The sequence below is a fragment of the Pyrus communis genome, chromosome 14 (genome assembly GCF_041283825.1).
Source record: "Pyrus communis isolate YQ-2024b chromosome 14, ASM4128382v1, whole genome shotgun sequence".
NCBI lineage: Eukaryota > Viridiplantae > Streptophyta > Magnoliopsida > Rosales > Rosaceae > Pyrus > Pyrus communis.
The window spans coordinates 9,806,643-9,828,909 of NC_142578.1; the positions used below are offsets into that span (position 1 = coordinate 9,806,643).

The 22,267-nt window shown below is 36.6% G+C and overlaps 3 protein-coding genes and 1 pseudogene across 10 annotated transcripts; 1 reads left to right on the forward strand and 3 right to left on the reverse strand.

Annotated features, from left to right (window-relative positions):
• Positions 1 to 2,860: 2,860 nt before the first annotated feature.
• LOC137713247 (common plant regulatory factor 1) lies at positions 2,861 to 6,808 on the reverse strand. 8 transcript variants are annotated; one of them, XM_068452536.2, is made up of 7 exons: positions 6,376 to 6,808; positions 5,557 to 5,699; positions 5,381 to 5,432; positions 5,197 to 5,248; positions 4,703 to 4,908; positions 4,094 to 4,297; positions 2,861 to 3,433 (listed from the first exon to the last, which is right to left on the reverse strand). In XM_068452536.2, the coding sequence occupies exons 2-7, from the start codon at positions 5,670 to 5,672 to the stop codon at positions 3,206 to 3,208; spliced, it is 858 nt and encodes a 285-aa protein (XP_068308637.2). In that variant the 5' UTR covers positions 5,673 to 5,699; positions 6,376 to 6,808; the 3' UTR covers positions 2,861 to 3,205. The 8 variants fall into 8 exon arrangements, with proteins under 8 accessions (XP_068308637.2, XP_068308635.2, XP_088540922.1 ...); XM_068452534.2 differs by having other exon boundaries at positions 5,557 to 5,714; positions 6,296 to 6,524; XM_088684796.1 differs by having other exon boundaries at positions 5,557 to 5,764; positions 6,376 to 6,516.
• Positions 6,809 to 7,145: 337 nt separating this feature from the next.
• Positions 7,146 to 11,547, reverse strand: LOC137713664 (hydroxyproline O-galactosyltransferase HPGT1-like). The gene is made up of 12 exons (XM_068452993.2): positions 11,269 to 11,547; positions 11,081 to 11,144; positions 10,854 to 10,903; positions 10,572 to 10,765; positions 10,322 to 10,385; positions 10,172 to 10,244; positions 9,592 to 9,715; positions 9,019 to 9,106; positions 8,864 to 8,914; positions 8,189 to 8,260; positions 7,968 to 8,080; positions 7,146 to 7,588 (listed from the first exon to the last, which is right to left on the reverse strand). The coding sequence occupies exons 1-12, from the start codon at positions 11,379 to 11,381 to the stop codon at positions 7,566 to 7,568; spliced, it is 1,029 nt and encodes a 342-aa protein (XP_068309094.2). The 5' UTR covers positions 11,382 to 11,547; the 3' UTR covers positions 7,146 to 7,565.
• A 2,407-nt stretch (positions 11,548 to 13,954) lies between these two features.
• LOC148691202 (uncharacterized) lies at positions 13,955 to 14,618 on the reverse strand (annotated as a pseudogene).
• Positions 14,619 to 18,360: 3,742 nt separating this feature from the next.
• Positions 18,361 to 20,883, forward strand: LOC137712530 (V-type proton ATPase subunit E). The gene is made up of 6 exons (XM_068451606.2): positions 18,361 to 18,630; positions 18,786 to 18,886; positions 19,505 to 19,661; positions 19,948 to 20,144; positions 20,336 to 20,435; positions 20,581 to 20,883. Exons 1-6 carry the CDS (start codon positions 18,529 to 18,531, stop codon positions 20,614 to 20,616), a joined length of 693 nt encoding a protein of 230 aa, XP_068307707.1. The 5' UTR covers positions 18,361 to 18,528; the 3' UTR covers positions 20,617 to 20,883.
• Positions 20,884 to 22,267: the final 1,384 nt, after the last annotated feature.

A 22,267-nucleotide genomic window follows, 5' to 3' on the forward strand; every position in this document is an offset into this window, starting at 1 on the left:
CTTGCATGCAGACTTTTAAAAATTGACAATTATATTTTACTTACTTTTCTAAAATATTGGTGTTCATGTGTATTTACATGTGCGTGTACGACATGGGAAATTTGGCAACCAGCCAACCATGATTTAGTCTTTGCTGGTTTCTACACGTGATATGGACAAGTATGAACATGCCAACCATTTTAACTGAATTAACTAACCCATTTTTAAAAGTAAAATAGAGAACAAAGTGGGAGGTATGAAGTTTTTGACTTTGTCAATTGCCTGATTGTCGAGAAAAACTTGCATGCAACTGTTCCTTTTATGTGATAATATTAAATGACGGAACATTTAGTTAAAAGATAACATATGTATTAATCTGATGATATGATGCATTATGTCAAATTTTAATGGAATACATGCTTTATATTTTATTGCCAAAATTTAATAATTTATGCAATAAACTCTGCGTAATTTGAGGTGAACCAGGCAGATTGTCTGCATTGGACGTTGCCTAGGAAAATTGATGATGAAAAGATATGATTGAAGCAACTTTTTTCTTCAAATCTTGAAAAGTGAATAAAGAATGTTATCCTTGAGATGGATTAGCGTCTCATCTTGCCAACAATGCAAATTCAAACAGTTTATTGTGTAAAGCCACAACACAAACCAAAATATGATACAGAATAATTTTGATGGATAAGTAGTACGTACTTATTACGAATATATTTGAGGAGAGATTCTGTCACGACACGGATTGTAAACATATTTGTGCTTGAAACACATATTTTGTGATTTAGTACTAATAAATGATAATATATAAATAGCTTAATTGAATTAACAGTTTATGTGGTGATAGAGGAGTCGGAAGATAACTTATTTGGTAAAAAAAATATTAGAATTTAAACTCCTATGGTGAATTGTGTTAGGTTTTAGGCTCAAAATTAAATTTTTGTCAACTTTTTATTAATTATTAGCACGTGAGGCTCACATGTAAGGTTAAATTTATTTTTAATACTTAATCATTCTAATTCCAGTCTCTATACCTAACGGCCAACACGAAGAAGGAAAAAAAATCCATTCAGTATCCCTAAGGTATTTACACGCCTTCCCTGCCGTGGAAGGGGTTCTTTTCAAGCAGAACCAATTGAGGAGAAAACCAACTGGAGAAAAGGAAATTATTATTATTATATTTTTTTTAAGACTATACCTGTAAAAGTCATAGAAAACGTTACCTAATTAAGGGCCCATTTTGTGGTTTGGATGGAATTAAGCTTGAAGGGTAGGATTAGTTTGTCCGAGATATGTAAGACATGATTTGTAATTCGTGTATAATGATAGATTACATAAATTACATTTTCCTTGATTCATAACTCATCATATCTAATTTTATTTATTTTACATTTTGACACAACAACAATTAATACAGGCCCTAAAGATCTCAAGATTTGCATCAATATCTTAGAATTATGGGGCGACGTCCCCTTCCACTCTTCTCCTAATCATTGATGTGGGTGTGGCTATTGAAACACGAACCAAATTTCTTTGATTTTAATCGACGATTTCAGTTTCCAATTGGATTTCAAACGATGAACGCCCACATCGCATTTCATTGTTTCAAATTGAGAGGGAACGATGAAGGGGCTTTATTTTATCTTTTTACTTTTTTTTTTTATCTGAATAATGGGTAAAAACAAATAGAAAGAAAAATTTAGGCTCATATGTGCAGATCACGTGCTAAATTCTAACAGATTTCACTATAAAGGTTATTAAATTCTACTCTTTCTTCTACCATAGTAGTAATTTTCCGACTACCCTATTATCACATAGAACATTAATCCAATTGGGCCTGTATAAATTTGTGTCTGGAAACACATCACCTAAGCACATAACCATATGTACATCAAATGTTGTGTAAGTTTGACTCTTTCATGAGGGATCATGACAGGAAACATACTCGATAGAAACTTCAAACTGAACCCCACAAAGGGGAGGCCCAAAAACAGGTCGAATTCATAAATCCATAGAAAGTTGCAGAAGTGGACGTAGTCCAAACTCTTTACCAAATGACCCATAATTTTCCTTCTTTTCCAGAACTTTGATTCACTATTGAGCTTTGAATTGAAGGGCACTGGGAAGGAAGGACGGTGATTTGGGGTTGAAATTCAACATCATGGATACGCTCTAGGTGCAATGTCCCAACACTAAAAATTATGAAAATTCCCCTTGAAAACCCCTTTTGATTTGCACTTTTTCAACGACCAATTATAATCTTTATCTTTGAAGAACAAACAAAAGGATTGTATTTGCAGCGTTTAACTTATAATTTTTTAAACAAATGATATTATCTACACTAAGGAGAGTGGGGTGGCTGAACCCCACAATAGACTAGCAATAAGGTTCAAATGCACATTTGACGAGAATCGAACCTAAGACCTTTCACTTACCAGTGAAGAGGAATACTACTAAACCGTAGTACTAAGTGGCGCGTTTAACTTTAGAACTTAAAATGACACTTTACATGATATTTGAACTCAGAATTTTCCCTGATAAAGTGCGGATAATGGATACCGCTATATAATGTAATCATGTGATAAGGCTTTAAAAATTTTAAAAAGCCTACTTGTGAATTCCTATACAAGGTATAAGTCGATTAAGGGAAATGTTATTAACATTCCAAAAATAATCATAATGCACTCCTACCCAGTGACAAATAAGAGCGAGGAGTTCATAATGACCTTTTTTCCTTTTTTTTTTTTTTTTTTTTTTTTTTTTACGCCGATAATCAATCCCTAGATTTAACATTTTCACTCGAAGGTCGAAACAATTTGAATCTCATGGACATGGTCGAATTTCTAGTAGAAGGATCAAAGTAATAAACCAATTTTAAAGAGAAGAATCTGTCAATCTAACAAGAATTCTGCAGTAACAATTACAAGTCACTTTCAGAGACCTATCCTTTGGAATGTTCATGTTCATATGGAAACACACTTTTAGCCTACCCTAAATTACTCCCAAAATCGCCACGGCAATCTCGAATCTAATACATCATAGCACAAAGGAGAGTTGAATGCTAAAGGAACCATAAATTAGCAAGTTCTTTTTCTGACCCTCTTCCACTCGGAATTTCCTGTATTCCACCTGCTGGTTGTAAACCGAAAGTTAAGTTAATGAGGTCTATCAGTCCACCAAGTGTGATGTGAGGCTGCAGACAACACCAGCTTCCTTATCATCTAGCAGCAACAGCATCAGTCCTAGCGTTTGATTCCATCAGCTGATGGAACTTGGTTTCAGACATGGAACTTTCATGTTTCTCGCGATCCAGCTCATCATTCCTGCTTACAGAACCCAAATTGCTCAGTATATTTCTGGCATCATTTGGCAGGTCCAAGTCTACTTCAATCTTAACTGAAACAATCCCTCCTTGCATCACCGCCTGAGCATTTTTCAGCTTCTCCTACAAGACAAAACTCATTTGAGATCGAGCTGCAAGTAAATGTAAATATATCTTAGGTTGAAACAAACTAGGATGATCAAATCAGTTTTCCTCAATTTTTCAGGTTCAACTTAACTCAGTAGCACATGCTACAACATATCTGATCAAAACCCATTCCGACACCACACCCCTCACTCAATTGGTAAATTCCTACACTTGGTCAATTTTTGGCAACCAAAAGCAACAACGCATGATAATTCAATGTGGGGATGGCTTGTTTACTCTAAGTATATGGTGGATATAAGAAATCAAAACAATACGGACATAGTTGTTCAAATGCCTATGGTTTTTTGGGTAAAATATGCTTAGAGTTCCACTAGTTGGGTAACTATTTGCGGTGCACATGAATATGCAAAATCTCCAACTAACTCAAAGCCCAGCACCATGAACCCAGCCTTGGGCTCGGACATGCTACTGACTCATGAGTCAACCTCCAAACTTTTGCAGGAAAACAACCTAGAAACTTAATCCTTCGATGTACTATTAGTATGGTTGATCTTTGAGAATCCGGTTATTAAAAAAGACCAAAGAGAAAAAAGAAAGAGACAACTTGGTACACGTAAAAAATAACCGAGAACAGGCCCACAGCTCAATAAATTCTATGAGAACATTGAGTAGTACCCTTAATGCGGCATTTTCAAGCCTCAGTGTCTCTGAATCCCCTTTCAATTCTTCCATTTTGGATTGAAGAGCAACTTTCTCTTCGTTTAAGGATTCACATGTCTTCACCAGTTCCTCATATTCAGCCTGCTTCCTTAACCTAGATCTCCTTGCAGATTCTCTGTTAGCTTGTTTCCTTTTCTCTCGTTTCATCTGCCTTTCATCCTGAGGAAACCAACATGTGAATCAATAGTGTGAATAGCAGACTACATCTAAGAGTTATCTTAGAATTCGTTTCAACCAAGATGAGTCTGAACTCAATATTCCTCAAAAGTCATGAATAGAACAATGTTTCAGTAAATAACCACCCTGCAGAGTCTTAAGATGGCTTTGTTTCACAGCAAACTCTGGCTCACAAAATTTGAGGAAAATCCAAATCCGTAATCTTTCATCAATCCCATGATTTCAATCAAACCAGTAACTGAGTGTTGTTCAAAACAAAGAAACAGAGAAGTATCAAAGTCCGCATTCTTTTAACAGTTATCTAACTTCAATTCAAACTGAAATGGAAAGGATAAGCTTGCAAGCAAATAATTAGTACCAAAATCAATAAGGTAAACATTTCCATACCAGAACTGAAGTACGAAAAGGCAACTGAGCACCAGCAGACGGAGCGACAAAGGCTGTGCTAACTCCTATTTTCTCATATGGTGAACCAAGAGATACTCCCACAAAACCAGCAGCAGGAGGTGCATAACCAGAAACATTTGTAGAAATCTCTTTCGCTTCCTCTTCAGTTGTCGGACTGACCTGAGCATGGACTTTCACATCATTTTCTGTCGTTCAGATAGTTAGGAAAAGAAATCGGTCAGTAATAGTATGAAGCAACTGGTTAAGGTAGCATGTCCAAATTTAGGACCATCACAGCATTTCTCCTTCATTAACGTAAATCCAGGCCATATTAAACCATCCCCTTTTTCTATACAAAATCAACAGAAGAGGGATGGACAGCAAAAACAGGCCACCAAAATGTTCCTCCCACAAAATTAAACTCAGAAATCCTGATTGAAAAAAGTCTCGCATTACTATGAAAGTAAACAATAAAGAGGAGTGCTCACTCTTACCAGCAGATTGCATGCTGTCGGACCCATTTTTCCTCTGAGTGAGGTGGTTTGCCTGATAGATGAAGTCCAAGATTACTTTAAAAATTTATCTTCATGCATAAATATCATCTAATCATCAAATAAAAAGAGGAAACCCATCTCAGATACGGGCAGACATAACAAAAAAAAAAAAAAAAACACTTACGTTAGTGCCACCATCATTTCCATCAGTCAAACCATCAATATTTTGTTCCAAACTGCACGTAGTCATAAGATCAAATTTAGTTTGGTTAAAGCCAGTGACAACATCAGAGAGTTAATAACTTGACGCTGCTGCCTGGTTCGTAATGTGAAAGATAAAAGAATAAGGAAAGAAATTACCTCTTTGATGCCTCAAGGACTAGGTTCCCGTTATCACCCTCCTTGGGATTGTCATATCCAACTGGCACTGCAGTTCCATCCGATCCCTTTAACTTCTTTGTTACATCTTGGTCCATGTTGTCCAATGTTTTAGAAGGCCTTCCCTGTGCTTGAAGAAGCTGTCACAGGTCAGGTTACTATTCACGGCTGCATATCAAAACACCGGCGACTATCTCACGTTAAGAATGTACAACAAAACAAAATATATTGTTAGATTAAATTTAATGACCATCCTATTTCTTTCTTTTACAACTGGGACAAGGAAAAATCCAGATTTCGAATTACTATATCAACAATTCAAAAATTTCGCACACTTCAGCCGAACCAATCAGATTTTGAATTACCGAACGAAAAATTTCAAAATCTAACGCACAAGAAAAAAAAAAAAAAAAAAAACGAAAGCATTATCATTTCCACCAAAAAAGGAAGCTTTATAATTTTCACCCAAAAAAAAGAAGCTTCATCATCAACATTTCAATCAGCACATGCAACACACACAAAATTATACCTTTCTATCTCAGTAATTCATCATCCATATGCCCATTAGTTTCTACTTTTACCGTTCCCAAGATTGTCACACAATTTCTAAATGATAAAATCGGATCACTTGCACACCAACTAATTCCCCCTTTGTTAATTAAAACTATTAAAAATTGTCATCTTCTCCAATTAATTTTGAAATTTAAAATTTTCCCCTTACCTGCATCTGTAAAATTCAAGGATCCAGAAAGCTTCAACATACACACACACCCCAAAACATAAGAGGAAATTGCAATAGACCTGAATCTTCCGAAATCTACAGAAGGGGGAACTGAAATCAAAGTAGTAATGTTGAAGGAGCCCCAAAAAACCCGAACCCTAGCTGCTCAATTTTCCCGCGTTTTACTTTCCTCGCTGGAAATTTTAGATGGGGAATTTTTGCCTTCTATGGTAGCGAACACCGGCCGGTCTTGTCGTGAACTGGGTTAATAGGATTGGCCCAGATGATGGATGTGGCACTATTGTTCTGAGCCGTACACGTGTTAAGAACTGATTGCCAGAGCAACGTCTAAGTCAAACTTCATGCCACTTTTGCTGGAGAGTTGATGCTAGTCGGATTCTCTTTGCGAGGATCAAGATCCTTCGAATCACGACGAATGTGATTAGAGGATTCTTAGATCCTCATATAGAGAATCCGGCAAGGATGGCTTTTTCTGTTCAATGCTGCATTAGTCTGTGTGCCCCGCCATAAATCATAGTCCTTTTGATTGCACCATTTTTTTGATTAATTTTTGTTTTCAGATTTTAATTGATTTTTATTTTTTTTTTGTCAAATTCTTTTTTTTAAATGGTAAAAAAGATTGCCTACAACTTGAGATTTAATAAGTCGAAGGCTCGTAAGTTTTTAATAAAAAAATAAATAAGGTTGATCTGAGGTAGATAAGGTGGCCAGAATGACGTGTTAATGCAAATATTATGTCGAGAAATTATAACCGGTTAATTTGCGGGTTCTTATGAAGTTAACGTCCAACCTTAACCAGTTAATTTCGTCTTAGGTATCAAACCCTAACTGGCAGTAATTGAAGAAATAATCACTGAAAGTATGGAACCAATGCTACACCATGAGTTCCAATTTGTATATAATCAACAACCAAAAGAAAATTGTATTTCTCCATCAATGGTTCCTAGGTACAGAAGTAAGATTAGAGAAATTCAAGGATGAACTCGTACGGTACTGATACAGGTATGACGAAAAAGACTACTTAGAGTGACACCGGACTTTCAGTAACTGCGAGGGCGAAAACTAACAGGATCCGGAGCCTCCCAGAGAACCTCGACCAGCAGCATATAGAACTGAATCTAATCTAACCTCCTAGCTCAAGGCTGCTCGAATCAATTTGGGCAGAATAAATGATTGTGTACTGCTGAAAATGAAGGGACTTCCCTTTCATAATGTATTGGTTGTATCAATAGGTGTGCGGTACTTTAGATTACACGGCTGTACACATTCCTCCTGAAATGAAAGATGCACATGGATTAGTAACGAGAATCATCAGATTCAAATATATCCTTCTGTGAAAATTACCGCAGTGGAGACGGAGAATCATATTGAATGGCTTTCAGCATCTAAAGACCCTGTCACTCTTCCTCTATTTGTCCTTGGTTGTGTTTTTCTAATTATTAAAAATTTTGTTTCCCCTTTTCAACAAGCATTTTCGAAGAAAAAATGGTTGAGAAGCAAGTAAACCGCAGCAAGATGATTTCTTGCCTTGATATTAAGACAGTAGTTATACTTCAGCAGTCTTTTCAAGAGAAATCCAGATATTATTGGGAAAAGTTTCATTATGTTCATAGTGATTTGTATATGTACTCGACAGAAAAGATCGACAGACCTGGCATCCAAGAGGAGCAGCAAAATTTCCGTTCATCAATGTGCTTCACATCAAGCCCAATAAACCATGACCCAGCACTAACATCATCATGAGCATAAGCACGAAGAATAGACCTGCAAACCGACAGAAAGCTATAAATTAAATCCTCCCAAAGTTGTCAGCATGCTACACGATACTATTGAAACATGAAAGAAGAAAAGATAAAGAGGCGGCGGAAGTACCTGTTTATTGATATAAATTGAGCCAAGGCTCTAGAAATGGCGTACAATTCACCAGAAGCATGTCTAAAGTACCTGCATCAGAAGCCAAGTGAAATATTACATAGTAGAACCTGGGAATTTAAGCAGCAAATTCAAATGCTATTATGAATTGCTTCAATACTTGAACAGCCTAACGCCTACCATGATCGTTCAGATGAGAATCCTTTATATAAAGGACATACAGAGAAAACTAAATAATCAACTTTACACCTTTTCCTTCTACTTACCTAACTAACAAACATTTTCAGACACACGTTGTTCCCTACAAAGAACTAACGACCACCCTCCCAGCATCATTAGGCAATCCAATATCACGTAGAACAGTCTATATGGAGAAATTACCAAGGCACTGTAGAAAAAATCAGTTATCATCGTTTCTCACATTTTTGTTTTTTTAGGATAACATTTCGTTGGGCTGCTCTAACAGGTCACTTCAGTCGAAAAGAGCCTTTTACTTATCTCACTAAATGAACATTTTCAAAGATACTTTTTCCATATAAAGAACTAATGATCAACCTCCCGCCATAAATTTGCCTAAATTTCCACCATGGCGAGAGAGAGAGAGAGAGAGAGCAACAACATGGATTAAGAAATCTATCTTAAAGGTAGAAGAAAAGAAAAAAAATTCGTGCTTACGATTTTGCATCGCCAAATTTCCACCAGTCTGGCTCAAACCACTTGCGTGTTCTGTGTAATTGAGACAACACAAACCAATAAAATAGTTATATCGAATCTAAAATAACTCATAGTTTCAAAGTTTCCATCATATAAAGCATGTTTTCTGCACTCACGGTTCAGAGAAGACTTCGCCTGATTTCATGCACCCAATATAGACACGAGGCTTATCTAAATAAGCAGTTAGAGTTGCTCCCAGGACATCTGAGTCATAATAAAGGCCAAATATTAGTATGCACTTCAAATAAGTTGTTTAGGGGCATAAACTTTTCTGACACGGTTAACAGCCAACCATTACTATCCTTATTTTTCAATTATACCCTGTGGTGTCCAAATCTAAGCTACTCTGAAGTTAGACAAACAATTTCAGCATTTTTCACAAAGGTTCTATTGGTAAAACAATGGCAAAAAGAATCAAATTCCTAAATTGTAATTATATGTAATGCAGCTTTGATTTCCGAGATACAAATGAACACTTCACTTGAGATCATGACTAAATAACCATATAACTATGCTCTCATCTGGCAGTTTCTTTGGTTTTCTTCGATCATAAGCACAGGTTTTTAACTAGTAACTATTTTTATCCAAATTAATTACCAGAATTTAATTTAACGCAGGTATAACAGAAAGTATCACGAGGATTAACTATCTTCTTGTTTACTAGAAAGAATTATATTACAACTACCTACCAATATTAACATAAACATCATCATTGACCTTAACATAAAACTCAGCATCCCAGTTCTCTACTGCATGAATATAGAATGATTTTGTCTTTTTTGGCCGCTCCTCAGATGCCTCCACTTGATCATCCTGTAAAGTAAAAGAACAATTTAAACAATGTGTCATAAACGTATCTGCCCGTAGCAATTTCAGCTATCCCACATATGATGACATGAATCAACCATGAGGGATGTCCACAAATTTTTGTTAAGGTCCATGAGCATGATAAAAGAAATAAAAATACGGAATGCACAGGGAGCTTTCCTCAAACTAAATTCAACGTTACATTGGCTAGTTCATACCTACAAACCAGCCATCAGTTAGTCATACTCTAACTAGCCATCACTTAGTCTCTATTCTACATACCAACTAGCTCAAAGCCTCGAACAGCACCTTGAATTTTTCACAGGACTTCTTAAGGAATCCAAATAGAATCACATGTGCGTACTAGTAATGAAAAAAAGTTCTTGACAATACGAAATTTCACCCAACTAAAAGATCCCACCAAATATATGTAAAACAGATTTGTTCAAATGGTTAACATACAAGAATAATGAAGTCGTTGGTCCGCTCATTTTCTTTGTCTATTTGCTTGTCCAAACTGTCTCCACGATTTGGGCTGCAAGATACACATACTTAACTGAACAGAACTGTAGACAATTCCTTGTCATCATTCTAAGTCATTGATATACAGACCTTCTTCCAATCACAAATCGCACAACGATGCCCTTTTCATCTGCCAATCTTTTTAGAGCTTCACCTGCACATATATACATAAAATTGCTATAACTGCTAGAAGAAGTTTGGTCCACCATCGCAAACCAAAACATTTATGACTAGAAAATTGATAGGAGTGCAAAAGACTGTACCACTAACATGGATCATTTATTTGCATAAAATTGCATTGAGGATAAAAGAAAAGAACGACGAAATTTGCACAAAGTACCTCTAGGCATCCACGCCTTACGAATTGCCTCCCTATTTTTCTTGCGGTCAAATGTTGTAATAATTCCTATAACAGCTAAAAGCTTCTTCTTAGATTGAGACCCCTCATTTTTTGACAAGCTCTTTGAGACGAAACCTTCCTGTCTTGCCGTAGTCAGTTGCATCTCAAGGGCGGACAACTGCTTCTTTTGCTCCCTAGAAAACAACCATCATTCATAACAGCAAAGACAATAACATAAAATTCGAAAATGACACCTTTTAAAGAATAGCTTTGATCAATCACCTGCAAGCTATAATTTTAAGTGTATCGTCTACGGATACAGCAGATTGACCCTGAAAGTAAAAAGTTGACGATTATCTGCCTAATTCGTAATCTCTTCGATACATATATACAGAATTTAATGCACATTACTGTTGAGTTACGCATTTGAACTGAAATTGGAAGGTAAAACTTAGACAAAAACAAAATTTTAAAAATAAAAAAAAAAAAACGAAAAGGTAAAAAATTACCCGACCATTTCTTCTATCAATCTCCCGAATCAAATAAACCCTATCGGCAGCATCCTGCCACAGTCTATCAACACACCACAACTCATCAAACATTCATCATATTCAAAAAGATAAAAACTTTTCCATAAAAATGGAAAATATGAACAGCTCGAAATTCAAATAACAAAATTGGAAATTTGAAAACTCACCGGCCGGCGACGTAGATGGCGGCCATGGTGGAGACCATGGTGAGCAAGAGAGCTGAAATCCGAGAGTGAAAAGCCGAGCCAGATAGCCGGCTGTGAGACGGCCGGCAATGCATATTTTTCTTGTGCGGCAAAAACAGGAGAGACGCGGAGCTCGAGTGAATTCCGGTGAGCGGTGGGGAGCCAGATCTGAGTAGGGGTTTCGGAGCTCGATCAAGTCTGAAACAAACTGATCCTCTCAACTGAAGAAAGAAGAAGGAGACATCGACGTAACCGATTGTGCTCTCCGAAGTAACGGGATTGTTGCAATTAATTAAATAAACTGTCCCCACGTGTTTGCGAGGGCGATTAAATAAAAAAAAACTTCAAATTTTTATATTTTAATTAAAAATTATTTACTAATTTTATTTAATGATAAAAATTAAAATTAAAAAAAAAAAAAAAAAAAAAAACTCACCGTTTAACCTATTTTGAGCCAAATAAAGCCCCTGCAACTTTGCAAAACTACCAACATCATTACCTACCAAGTTCACCACCTCCAAATCCACACATTTGGAAAGCTAAAAAAGAATGTCCCCACCAATTCTATTAAACCCACGATTCAAAACTCTCAACGTCCTCAAGCCCGAAAACCGGCTTGGCAAATTTCCGTTCCACAAATTCCCCTCAAGATCAAGCACTTCAAGCTTCTCCAACACACAAATTTCCTTCGGAATTTCGCCACCAAGTTCATTGAAAGGCAGCGATAAAACTCTAAGCTCACAGAGCTTGCCTTTTAATTTGGTAATTGAAAACAACATTTTAAATATAATTACTGAGAACATAATCTTCTCAAGATTTTGATCTAAAAGATCACTTATGGGTTCATCGTTTTTGGTGCAATGGATGCTTTTACAGGACCAAAAATGTCTAAGTTTCAAAACTTACGAAGGTGGACCAATAACTAGGCACTATTTATGAAACTGGACCTAGAAATAGACGCTATTTATGAAACTGAATCAATTACTATACACTATTTATGAAACTGGACGCAATAACTAGCAACTATTTATGAAAATGACCAAGAATTAGACACTATTTATGAAAGTGGACCAAGAACTAGACACTATTATGAAACAGGACCACTAAATAGTGCAGTACCATTCAGTTTCATAAATAGTGTTCAATTTCATAAACAAGTGTTTGTAATGGACGCACGGGTCCCACGCGTCAGATTTTTTTTTCTTTTCTTTTTGATATTAAAATTTAAGTTTTTCTGTCATTTTTATTAAAATTTAAGAGGTTTTCATTAATATTTAATTCTTTTTTATTAAATAAAGTTATAGCATAGTTTTTTTGTTAAAATAAACTTAGCCCAAACCCTTTTCATAAAATTTCCCTTAAATAAAATGAGATTTAATTTTTTTTTCTTTTTTACTAGTTATCAAATATGAAATATTCTTGTTATATCCGCCTCTGTAGGAAAGGTGAACCTTACCGCTCATACTTGTAATCACATGAGGAATTTGATTGAGGAGAAATTGAATTGAGAATGAGTTGAAATGAGGAGAAGTCAGAATCGGATTTCTGTTGAAATTGTTTACTTAAATGTTCTAAAATTGGAATAGAAATGACACCAATTCTATAAAGCTGTTTACTAATTCGACAGAATCGGAATATAAGCTAGTATACAACAATAACAAAGCCCTATCCCATTACGTGAGGTCGACTATATGAATCCTAGAATGTCATTGCGCTCGGTTTTGTGCTGTGTCTTCTGTTAGATCCAAGTAGTCCAAATATTTTCTTGGAGCCTTTTTCCAAGTCTTCCTATATCTTCCTCTACCCTTTTGGTCCTGGACATCTGTCTCATACTCGCATCTTATAACTGGAGCATATGTAGGTCTTCGTTTCACATGTCCAAACCACCTTAATCTATTCTCTCTCATCTTACTTTCAATTTCAACTACTCTTAATTTGTCTCGAATATCCTCATTCTTAATCTTGTCATTTTTCCCACACATCAAACGAAGCATTATCATCTTTGCAGCACTCATTTTGTGTGTGTGTGTGTGTTGATACTTCACAGCCCATCATTCTCTACCATAAAACATTGCCAACTTTATTGCCGTCCTATAAAAGTTTCCCTTGAACTTTAGTGATATACGACAACCGCACAACACACCCAATACACTATTCCACATCATATGTCCAACTTGTATTCTTTAAACTAGTATGATTACTAAAATGCTCGTCTCAAGTCAATTATTTTATATGCTTTTTTAATAATTTTGATATAATGTATAATAGTAAAAAAAAAAAAAAAAAAAAAAAACTAAAATTGCTCTTTTATTTCATAGACACACTAAAGAGTAGGAAACTACCAATAATTTCATTAAAGTCATATTTTACATCAAAGTACATTTGCCTAACCATCTTAAGTAACCTAAAAAAAATAGTCATACCATGTCAAAACATCATATTATCAACAAAATATTCATAACCTGCCTAAACATCATATTAACAACAAAATATTCTTAACCTGCCTAAACATCATATTATCAACAAAAGTAGTTATTCCTAATCATCATGGTATCATCTAATCAGTCATTAGATTTATAAAACATTCACAATCTTTCCAAATATGCCATCATGGTAGCAAGCATGTCATAGAAAAAAAACTAGCATTCACAAATCTTTGGACTATCACTTAGATGCCATTATGCATCTAAGTCTGCAATAGAGTAGTGCCCTATACACTCTTCCTTTTGTCGGGCATGTTGAAAAAGACCCTTAGAAGGTCATGTTCTTTAGCCAAGAAGTTGGTGACTTGAAACAATTCATTGGGAGCTAAAAACTTCATTTTGCTCAACCTACCATAAAGTTTTTGTTGCATTTCAGTCAAATTTATGTCGGTTGAAAGTGCATGGACTAGACCATTAAGCTTAGGTCCCACATCACCTATAGCTTTAGCCATAACAGAAAATTGCTTAGCCATTTCATCCTAACTCTTGCCCTCTTGCCACCACTGTTGGATGTATTACTTCTACATTCCTTTGTTGTTGGGTTTTCAGTATTGAGAAAAAAGTATCAACATCATCTCCACTTTCATCCTCGCCCTCATTTTGATTGACATTGACATTAACATCTTCAAGTCTAACTTCTTCTTCATTGTCATTAGCATTACTAGCATTTGAACACACAACACGATCTTTTGCATAATCTTGTTGATGCACAAAATCAGTGAGGACTTTGGTACAATAGAAAGTGTCAAGTTTGTGACCTTCACCAGATTGCTCTGGTCACGAGTGTAGATACGTAGGTAAATGGACAGAGATAGGGAAGCAAACATAAGACGTACGTGGTTCACCCATAATGGCTACGTTCACGGAGTAGAGGAGTTCTCATTATTGTGAAGGGTTTACACAAATACATAGGTTCAAGCTCTCCTTTAGTGGGATCTAGTGACTGATTTAGTACAAATGACATTAGGGATTATTGTGGGAGAATCATCCCCTTTTATAGAAGAGAGTTTCTAGCTTTGTTCTGACATTGACACGTGTCGTGCTGTGATTGGCCTCTGACTTTGACACGTGTTGTGTTGTGATTGGCCTCTAATATCGACACACGTTGCGTTGTGATTGGCCTCCTGGTTAGAGGGAAACTCTTGTGGGTCCTTGACAGTATATAGTTGACCAGTGCTTAATAGTTTCGGGATTGGTCAAGTATGGTACAAACAGTGTTCCCCTAAGTTTTCGAGTGAGGAAAGCTCCTCGGTTGGGGACTTGCAAGATCCAAGCCATTGAGTAATCACGAAACTTCTAAGTACCAAAGCGTGATATAATTTTCACTTGCCTCCGCCTCATAAGTAGATGCGGCTTCTTCTCTGGAAGTACTTTTCCTCCATCCAGGAATGGTATCTTTAGCTGATGTTAACGCACAAGGTAATGTATCATTTTCATTTGAAGCTTACTTGTAGTTTTGGGCTAGGTCAAGTGCGAGTCCCCCAAGTCTTTGAGCAATAAGATCTGCCGAAAGAGGTAACAGACAAGGTAAGCAATCAAAGTTCCTAGCAATCAGTTTTAGATCAGAAGTTTTATTTCGGGTTTTGGCTAATTGTTCTCCTTCTCCTTGTTTTGTAAACCGCACAAAGAAAAAGACATGGAGAAAAGATGATATGAGATATTTTTGCTTTTGAAAAAGTAACGGATGAATTGGCACGTGTTGTTGTACTTGTTGACTTTCCACAGGCTTATTCTTGAACTGGGCTGTAGGGTTTTCCGGTTTCTTCCAAACGAGCGAGTCGACTCAAGAATTTGCAGGTCAAAATAAGTCCGTCAAATCTAGGGTACATTCGATCCTGATTATATATGATACTTCTGTTGTTGACAAAGTAGTGGATGTGGTATGGCGAGGCTTTGTTCTTCGGCGACGGTGCTAGCAAAAGGCTATTGAAGCTTCTCAATCTTTTCAATTAGAGCAATGATGCCAAGCTTGGATTTGACTTAGACTTATCCGTCTAGATTGTGCGGTTCTAAAGGAAGGGCGTCATGCTGTAGTGATTTGTTCTAGCTCATCATTAAACTTTCTGCTTCAATCTTTTGCATAGCAGAAGTGGTGCACAACCTTTGCATTTGAATGGTCTTAACTGCATCACTTCTTAACAACTCATCCATGCTTGGCAGCTCTAGTGTAAAAGGCTGCCATCATATCGACTGTTCTGCGGCACTTGCCGAAGGAATTCGTGACCTTGACAACAGTTGAGGATGAGTACTCAAGAGCAATGCTATGTAAGCAGCTAGTCAAAGGTTTCGGGCAATCAGTTCCAGATCGAAAGTTTGATTTCAGGTTCCGACTGATTGCATTCTTTCTCTTTGTTCTGCAAGTAAAAGCAAAGGCAAAGGAAAAGACAGGAAAAAAGCATGATATGGGGTACTCTTACTTTCAATCCTGATGATATGAGATATTCTTGCTTTGATGTGGCAGGTTGGCAGATGTATTATTGAGGGCGAAGAAAACAGAGTATTTCGAAAGGCTATATTGGGAATGCCGTTTTGGATGTGAGGAATGGTTGAGCATTTTTGCAGGTTTGCCTGTCTGTTGAGGATGAAGGTGGACATATATAGGAATTCTTCCAACAGTAATTAGTAATAATGTTCCTTTACCTTTCTCGGTCATAGCAATGTAGTGGGAGCTGCAAGGTTCACGTGTCTTAACTTTGTCAGAGATCTTTGACAAAGTGGTCCACGTTACCTGGAAAGCTGATGTTACGTGTGAAAAGCGTCGAAAATTTTTATCCATTAAAATTCGGCTCTCAAGGTTCGGATAACGGTGCTTTATTGATTTTCGAAACAAACAATCCTGTTGGGGATCTGGTTCTCGAGATTCGAATAGCGGTGCCTCTTCGATTTTTGAGCAAGCAATCTTGTTGGGGATCTGGTTCTCGAGATTCAGAGAACGGTGCCTCTTCGATTTTTGAGCAGGCAATGTTGTTGGGAGTGCTTTCTCGGATGTGAGGAAAGGTTAGGCATTTTTGCAAGTCTGCTTTGCCACGAAGCACGGAGGTTGACACACTAGGGGATTCAACCCCTAATCCTCAAAATAATGCTTACCTTATTTGTTATGCTGAGTAGGTTACGTATCAAACCCACACAAAGGCATGTCCCTAAATAGTTATATCTTTACCATTAGGGATACTGCAATATCTTGGAGATCCACAAAATAGATCTTAGTTGCGAAATCTTTGAATCGTTCCAAGACTCACTGCACCTCACTACGCTACACATGAGAAACATGGTTGAGAGCTCTTGTTGTGGATATTCGAAGTATTTGTGGTTTTTCATCCATCGTTGAGTCCCAACGACAATCTATGAAGATAATGCCACCATACCAAGACATGATAAATAAACAAAGTCAACACCAAGCATATTGCGTTTACATCACATCAGCAAAGCATTAGAAGATTGAAGTTAAGCAAATCTGTTCCCCAGACAACCTGGTTAACCTCTTAACGAAGTCATTGCTGAAGTCTACCTTCTAGAAGATTGTTCAAGGAATTAGCATGCGTATTATCTAATTTGCAATGTTGTAGCTCTCATTTGAAAGTTTGTCAAATTCAGGGGAGTATCTATAAGTATACTCACTTAATCCTAATGTACTTTTTTTTTTCTTTTTTTTTTTTCTGCGATTAGGAGCATATTTCCCTTTAGAGTTTTACTACCTGACTAGGTTTTAACGAGGTACCCATCATGGGCTGGTCATACCTTTGTGTGTCCTACTTGCGTCTTATGATGTTTAGTTTTGACTTGATGCAAGTTCTCACTTTTCTCTCCCTATAGACCCATGGTAGAATTTGTATTACTTGTAGAGCAAGTTTCTCTCACCTTATGATTTACTATAAATCACAGACAAAGGGAAATATGCATCCCATAAATTCCTCAATTCTCTCTCATCTTTGCCATACATATAAGAGAAAATAGGCCACAACAAAATGTAATATATAATTAATGATTCCTCCATACTGATACTAAGACTTTTTATGGTTGTATGAGTAGTAAAATGCAAATGAAGAGATAGTATCAATGTTGTATTGGTCCTTCATGCAATTTGCTCTCCAACAATATGGTGTTAATGCTCATTAGATCAAGTTCACGACGTACTGCAATTCTTCAGTTTCTTTAACTTATTTTGATGAATTATGATATCGTTATTTTCTCCTTCTTGTGAAATTACGACATGTTTGAAATTATTTTTGTAGAAAATACTTTTCCTCCCATTTAACAATGTCCTCAATGACATTTTTTTTCCTTTTCATACAGAGGGTATAAAATCAAACCTAGATTTCAAATGCAGAAGTAAAAAGTAAAAATAAGAAGAAAAAAAGGAATTTTAATGAAAAGATACTGTTTATTTAACGTAAAATCACATTTTTACCTTAAAAAATTAATCTTGATACTATTTATTTTACCCTTTATTTTGTATTTATCGTTAAAATTTAAAGTTTTCAAACCACTTTCATTAGATTTAAAATAAAAAAAAATGCTAAAAAGTAAAAATAAAAGGATAAAACAATGTAGAAAAACCAAAATTAAAATAATAATAAAGAAAGAAATCCACACAGTATACTCTGATTGATTGATGATGCGTGTATAAAACCGGTTACTCTCTCAGCCTTGCAGTTTCTCTCATCTCCGATTTACGACCGCGAAAACCCTCACTGTAACTTGGCTCTGCGCGCGAAGAGAGCCGTCGATCTTCTCCGATCCGATTCACCGATCAGCGAAGATGAACGACGCAGATGTCTCCAAGCAGATCCAGCAGATGGTGAGGTTCATCCGCCAAGAAGCTGAGGAGAAGGCCAACGAGATCTCCGTATCTGCTGAGGAAGTACGTCTCCCAATCATCCTTCAATTTCCGCATTTTCCCCCAATTTCTTACCTTTCTGCAACCCTGAAATCGATCTTAATCTCGATCCAATTCATTGGCAGTCAATTTCTGTGTGTATATGCGTAATTCGATTGTTTATTTGGGGGGTTCTGTAGGAATTCAACATTGAGAAGTTGCAACTCGTCGAGGCGGAGAAGAAGAAGATCAGGCAAGAGTATGAGAAGAAGGAGAAGCAAGTCGACGTCCGAAAGAAGATGTATGATTTCTTGAATCTTTCTAATTCTGTGTATATTATCTCAATTGGTAAATTTATCTCATTGTTTAATGTTTTTATTGATGAAACGAATGCGCTTTCTGCTGTTTGGTTATGAATGTTAGTCACTGTTAGGTTGAATTCGGCTTTGGAAGTAGTTAACATGTGGAATGCGGTAGTGAATTCGATAGTTGGGAAGTGGCGAAGATAGTTGCTTTCGTCGATTTTATGGATTTCGATGAAAATCGAGGGATTTGGTTAGAAATTAGGTTGAAACTTGAAAATGAGTTGATTATTCTGAGAGATCTTATTGTCAGGAGGAGTTGGATGTATATGAAATGATTGCTGAATTTTGATGATCCTGAAAATTGTGTCCATGTTGTATTAGGATTTCGAAAAACCAGACTTTTGAAGTCATAGCTTTAGCTCAAAGGGTATTGAACTAGGTGGGGGATGGGGGTAGAACGAGGTTCAAATCTTATTGTAAACAAAATGAGTTCTGTTTTTGCGGGGTTCAATTTGGGTTTTTGGGAAGGCTTTCCTTTTGTTTTTGTGTCCCTTGGCTCTGCACAAATGCCACATATGTGGGTAAGTAACTGTGTGTTTCATGGGTTGTTGCAGTGAATACTCGATGCAACTCAATGCTTCTCGTATTAAAGTACTTCAGGCTCAAGATGACGTGGTTAACTCCATGAAGGAGGCAGCATCCAAGGATCTTCTGAATGTGAGCCAAGATCACCATGCGTACAAAAAGCTTCTGAAAGATCTCATCGTTCAGGTTTGTTATACTTCTTATGTAGTTGACAAGGTTCACCTGCCTCCCGGGTTTTTATGTGAACCTACATAACTATCTTCTAGTGGAAATGGCTTGAATTTAATGTATTATTCAGGGTCATGATTTCATATCCTTCATCAAGAACAGATTGCTATAACAAATTAGTGAATTCAATTACTGAGCTCCTGAATGGTCTCTACTTTCTAGTTGACTTGAACTTTATCCATACTTTCATGGATAAATTAATTATTACCATTGGCTTACTGAAAATAATGATTTTGTGTTGCAGAGTTTGCTCAGGCTCAAAGAGCCTGCTGTTTTGTTGCGTTGTCGGAAAGATGACCTACATCTGGTGGAGGCTGTACGGGAATCAGCGGGAGAGGAATATGCAGGCAAAGCAAAAGTTCATTCACCAGAGATTATAGTGGACACTACTGTCTTTCTTCCACCTGCTCCTACCCATCATAATCCCCATGTTTCTTCCTGGTATGTTCCCGTAGTCTTATAATTAAACCTAACATCATCCAGTTTGGAAATCCATGAGTTTTGTACTCCATGGCTTTCTAGCTGCCGGATTTAGTCAGCCTTGCTAATGTTTAGCTTATCAAACAGTTCTCTTCTTTATTTAGAGAAAGTGAATGGTCGAACTTGCTGATAATAGTTTATTGGTTGTTCAGTTCTGGAGGTGTAGTACTGGCTTCTCGAGATGGGAAGATTGTTTGTGAGAACACGCTTGATGCACGATTGGACGTTGTATTCCGTAAAAAACTTCCAGAGGTATTTTCCTTGCAAAGTATCGGTTTTGTTTTTATGCAATGTCACACCATTCATGCCGGTTTATGTATTTAAGCCACCTTATAATCATACTGTGATATTCGGCTGAGGCCGCTATTAACTCAGCTTCTAATTCTTGTTATCGCAGATCCGCAGAAAGCTCTTCGGTCAGGTTGCTGCATAAATGGGATGATGAATTGTATTGTGTTTTTATTTTGTACCCCAAGCTATGTGGCCTTGAGATTAAAATACCGGTCATCGACCAACGGATCCGTTGTCCGATTAATCGTTTGCGTATGTCTGATTTTCTAGTTCTTTATATGTGGGTAAAGATATCTTTAGCTGTTATTTGATTTGGTGTTCATATCGTCTGGGACATATTTGCAGATCTACTCATTCATGCTAGTAGTGGGATGGTATTAATAAAAGTTTGCAGCTTATTAGACTATTATATTGGGGTTTAAACTTTAAATTGTCTAATTAGTCTGGTGAAGATGAATGGGAGATCACGTGAGCTGTCACGTGAACCATATCTGTTCTGCATTAGTTGTCGTATGTCTTTTTGGGTAATTACCTGTAAAACGACAAGAATGTTGCCTTGTTATACTATTTTGTCGATATTATCATAAATCAATGTGGATTTGATTTCTAAGCTCATCATGTTCCCCTCACTTGTATTACTGTTACGGGAGATCAATCTTCTACATTTAAAATAAGTGTACTTTTTCTATAATTTTAATTATTGTTTGACACATATTAGATACGATAATAACGATAAAGATGTCCACATCAAATTCAGGTGAAGAAAATTTAGTCCCCTATCACCGGAGCTTCCCTTTTGTTGAGGTTTATTAGCTCCACGAATGCACCACTCAATTTACATCATTGCTGGAAATTTTACTCGTGTCTTTTCTTGGGGGTTTGGTTGAAAAGTGCTCCAACGGTTCAACCCAGTTAGACCAAATCAATCATTTTGGTTTGATTTGGTTTGGTTACAAATTGTTCGTTTTTTGTGAGGATAAGAAATGTTTCATATTAGCAAGTTATAAACTTTTGTATATGCTTATTATGAATTGAATTTTTTTTTTATTGTCAATTAGTTTTACAGTAGAATCTTAACTTTTAAATTAAAAATATGAAAAATAGCTGAATTTTTGGGTCGAAGCTTGATCATTGCCAACTTGTGGGATACCCAATGGCTCACTTGGCTCGGTCATGGGGGCGAGCAACTAATGGTCTCGCAGGGTCCTTTTGGTCAATGTGTGTTCGTAGGATTGGTTTGGTCTAGTAACTGTCTACATGGAATTTCGTTGGAGTAAAAGACGTGCTATAGTAGGCTCGTCAATTGCGGGTGTATATTCTGCTTAAAAAGTTATATGCCTAAACAAGGGGAAATATCAACACTGAATCCTTTGTAGGAACGTAATAACGAACTTGTAAAATGAATCTCTTTATCATAAAAAGATTTGTTGTTCCCTTATGTGAACAAGTAATAGTTATGTCTTGGTTCAAGTGAGGATGGCATTTCTCTTCTGCATGTCCATGGAGTTTTGAAAAATCCAAACATCTTAGAGAGAGAGAGGTAGGAATTTATCAAACGAACTGCACTCATGTGTATACGTCAAGAATCCATTAATAAGAAGGGGCTGGGAAAAGCTTGAACCCAATTCCTACAGTGATGAATATAAACTCAATTGAAATTCCTGAGGAGTTATACATTTGTGTATTAATAAGACCATTCACTATTTCTTGAAACTCAATCTCTCCCATTTGGTTCAATTTTGCTTCTGGTTTGAGACCTAAACCGAATCAATTTGAACTATGATGTTACATTC

Bases quoted from the DNA above. Each gene is read 5' to 3' on its own strand.
- LOC137713247 (XM_068452534.2), bottom strand. The intron at 4,298-4,702 runs GTATGGAAATGT...TGGTTTCCTCAG, and splicing joins CTTTTCGTACTTCAGTTCTG to GATGAAAGGCAGATGAAACG. The intron at 3,434-4,093 runs GTACTACTCAAT...TTTGTCTTGTAG, and splicing joins TTGAAAATGCCGCATTAAGG to GAGAAGCTGAAAAATGCTCA.
- LOC137713664 (XM_068452993.2), bottom strand. From the start codon at position 11,381: ATGCATTGCCGGCCGTCTCACAGCCGGCTATCTGGCTCGGCTTTTCAC. The intron at 8,261-8,863 runs GTAAGCACGAAT...CTTCTGATGCAG, and splicing joins AAATTTGGCGATGCAAAATC to GTACTTTAGACATGCTTCTG. The intron at 8,081-8,188 runs GTACTTCCGCCG...GTCGGTTTGCAG, and splicing joins CAATTTATATCAATAAACAG to GTCTATTCTTCGTGCTTATG.
- LOC137712530 (XM_068451606.2), top strand. From the start codon at position 18,529: ATGAACGACGCAGATGTCTCCAAGCAGATCCAGCAGATGGTGAGGTTC. The intron at 19,662-19,947 runs GTTTGTTATACT...TTTGTGTTGCAG, and splicing joins TGAAAGATCTCATCGTTCAG to AGTTTGCTCAGGCTCAAAGA. The intron at 20,145-20,335 runs GTATGTTCCCGT...TTGGTTGTTCAG, and splicing joins AATCCCCATGTTTCTTCCTG to TTCTGGAGGTGTAGTACTGG.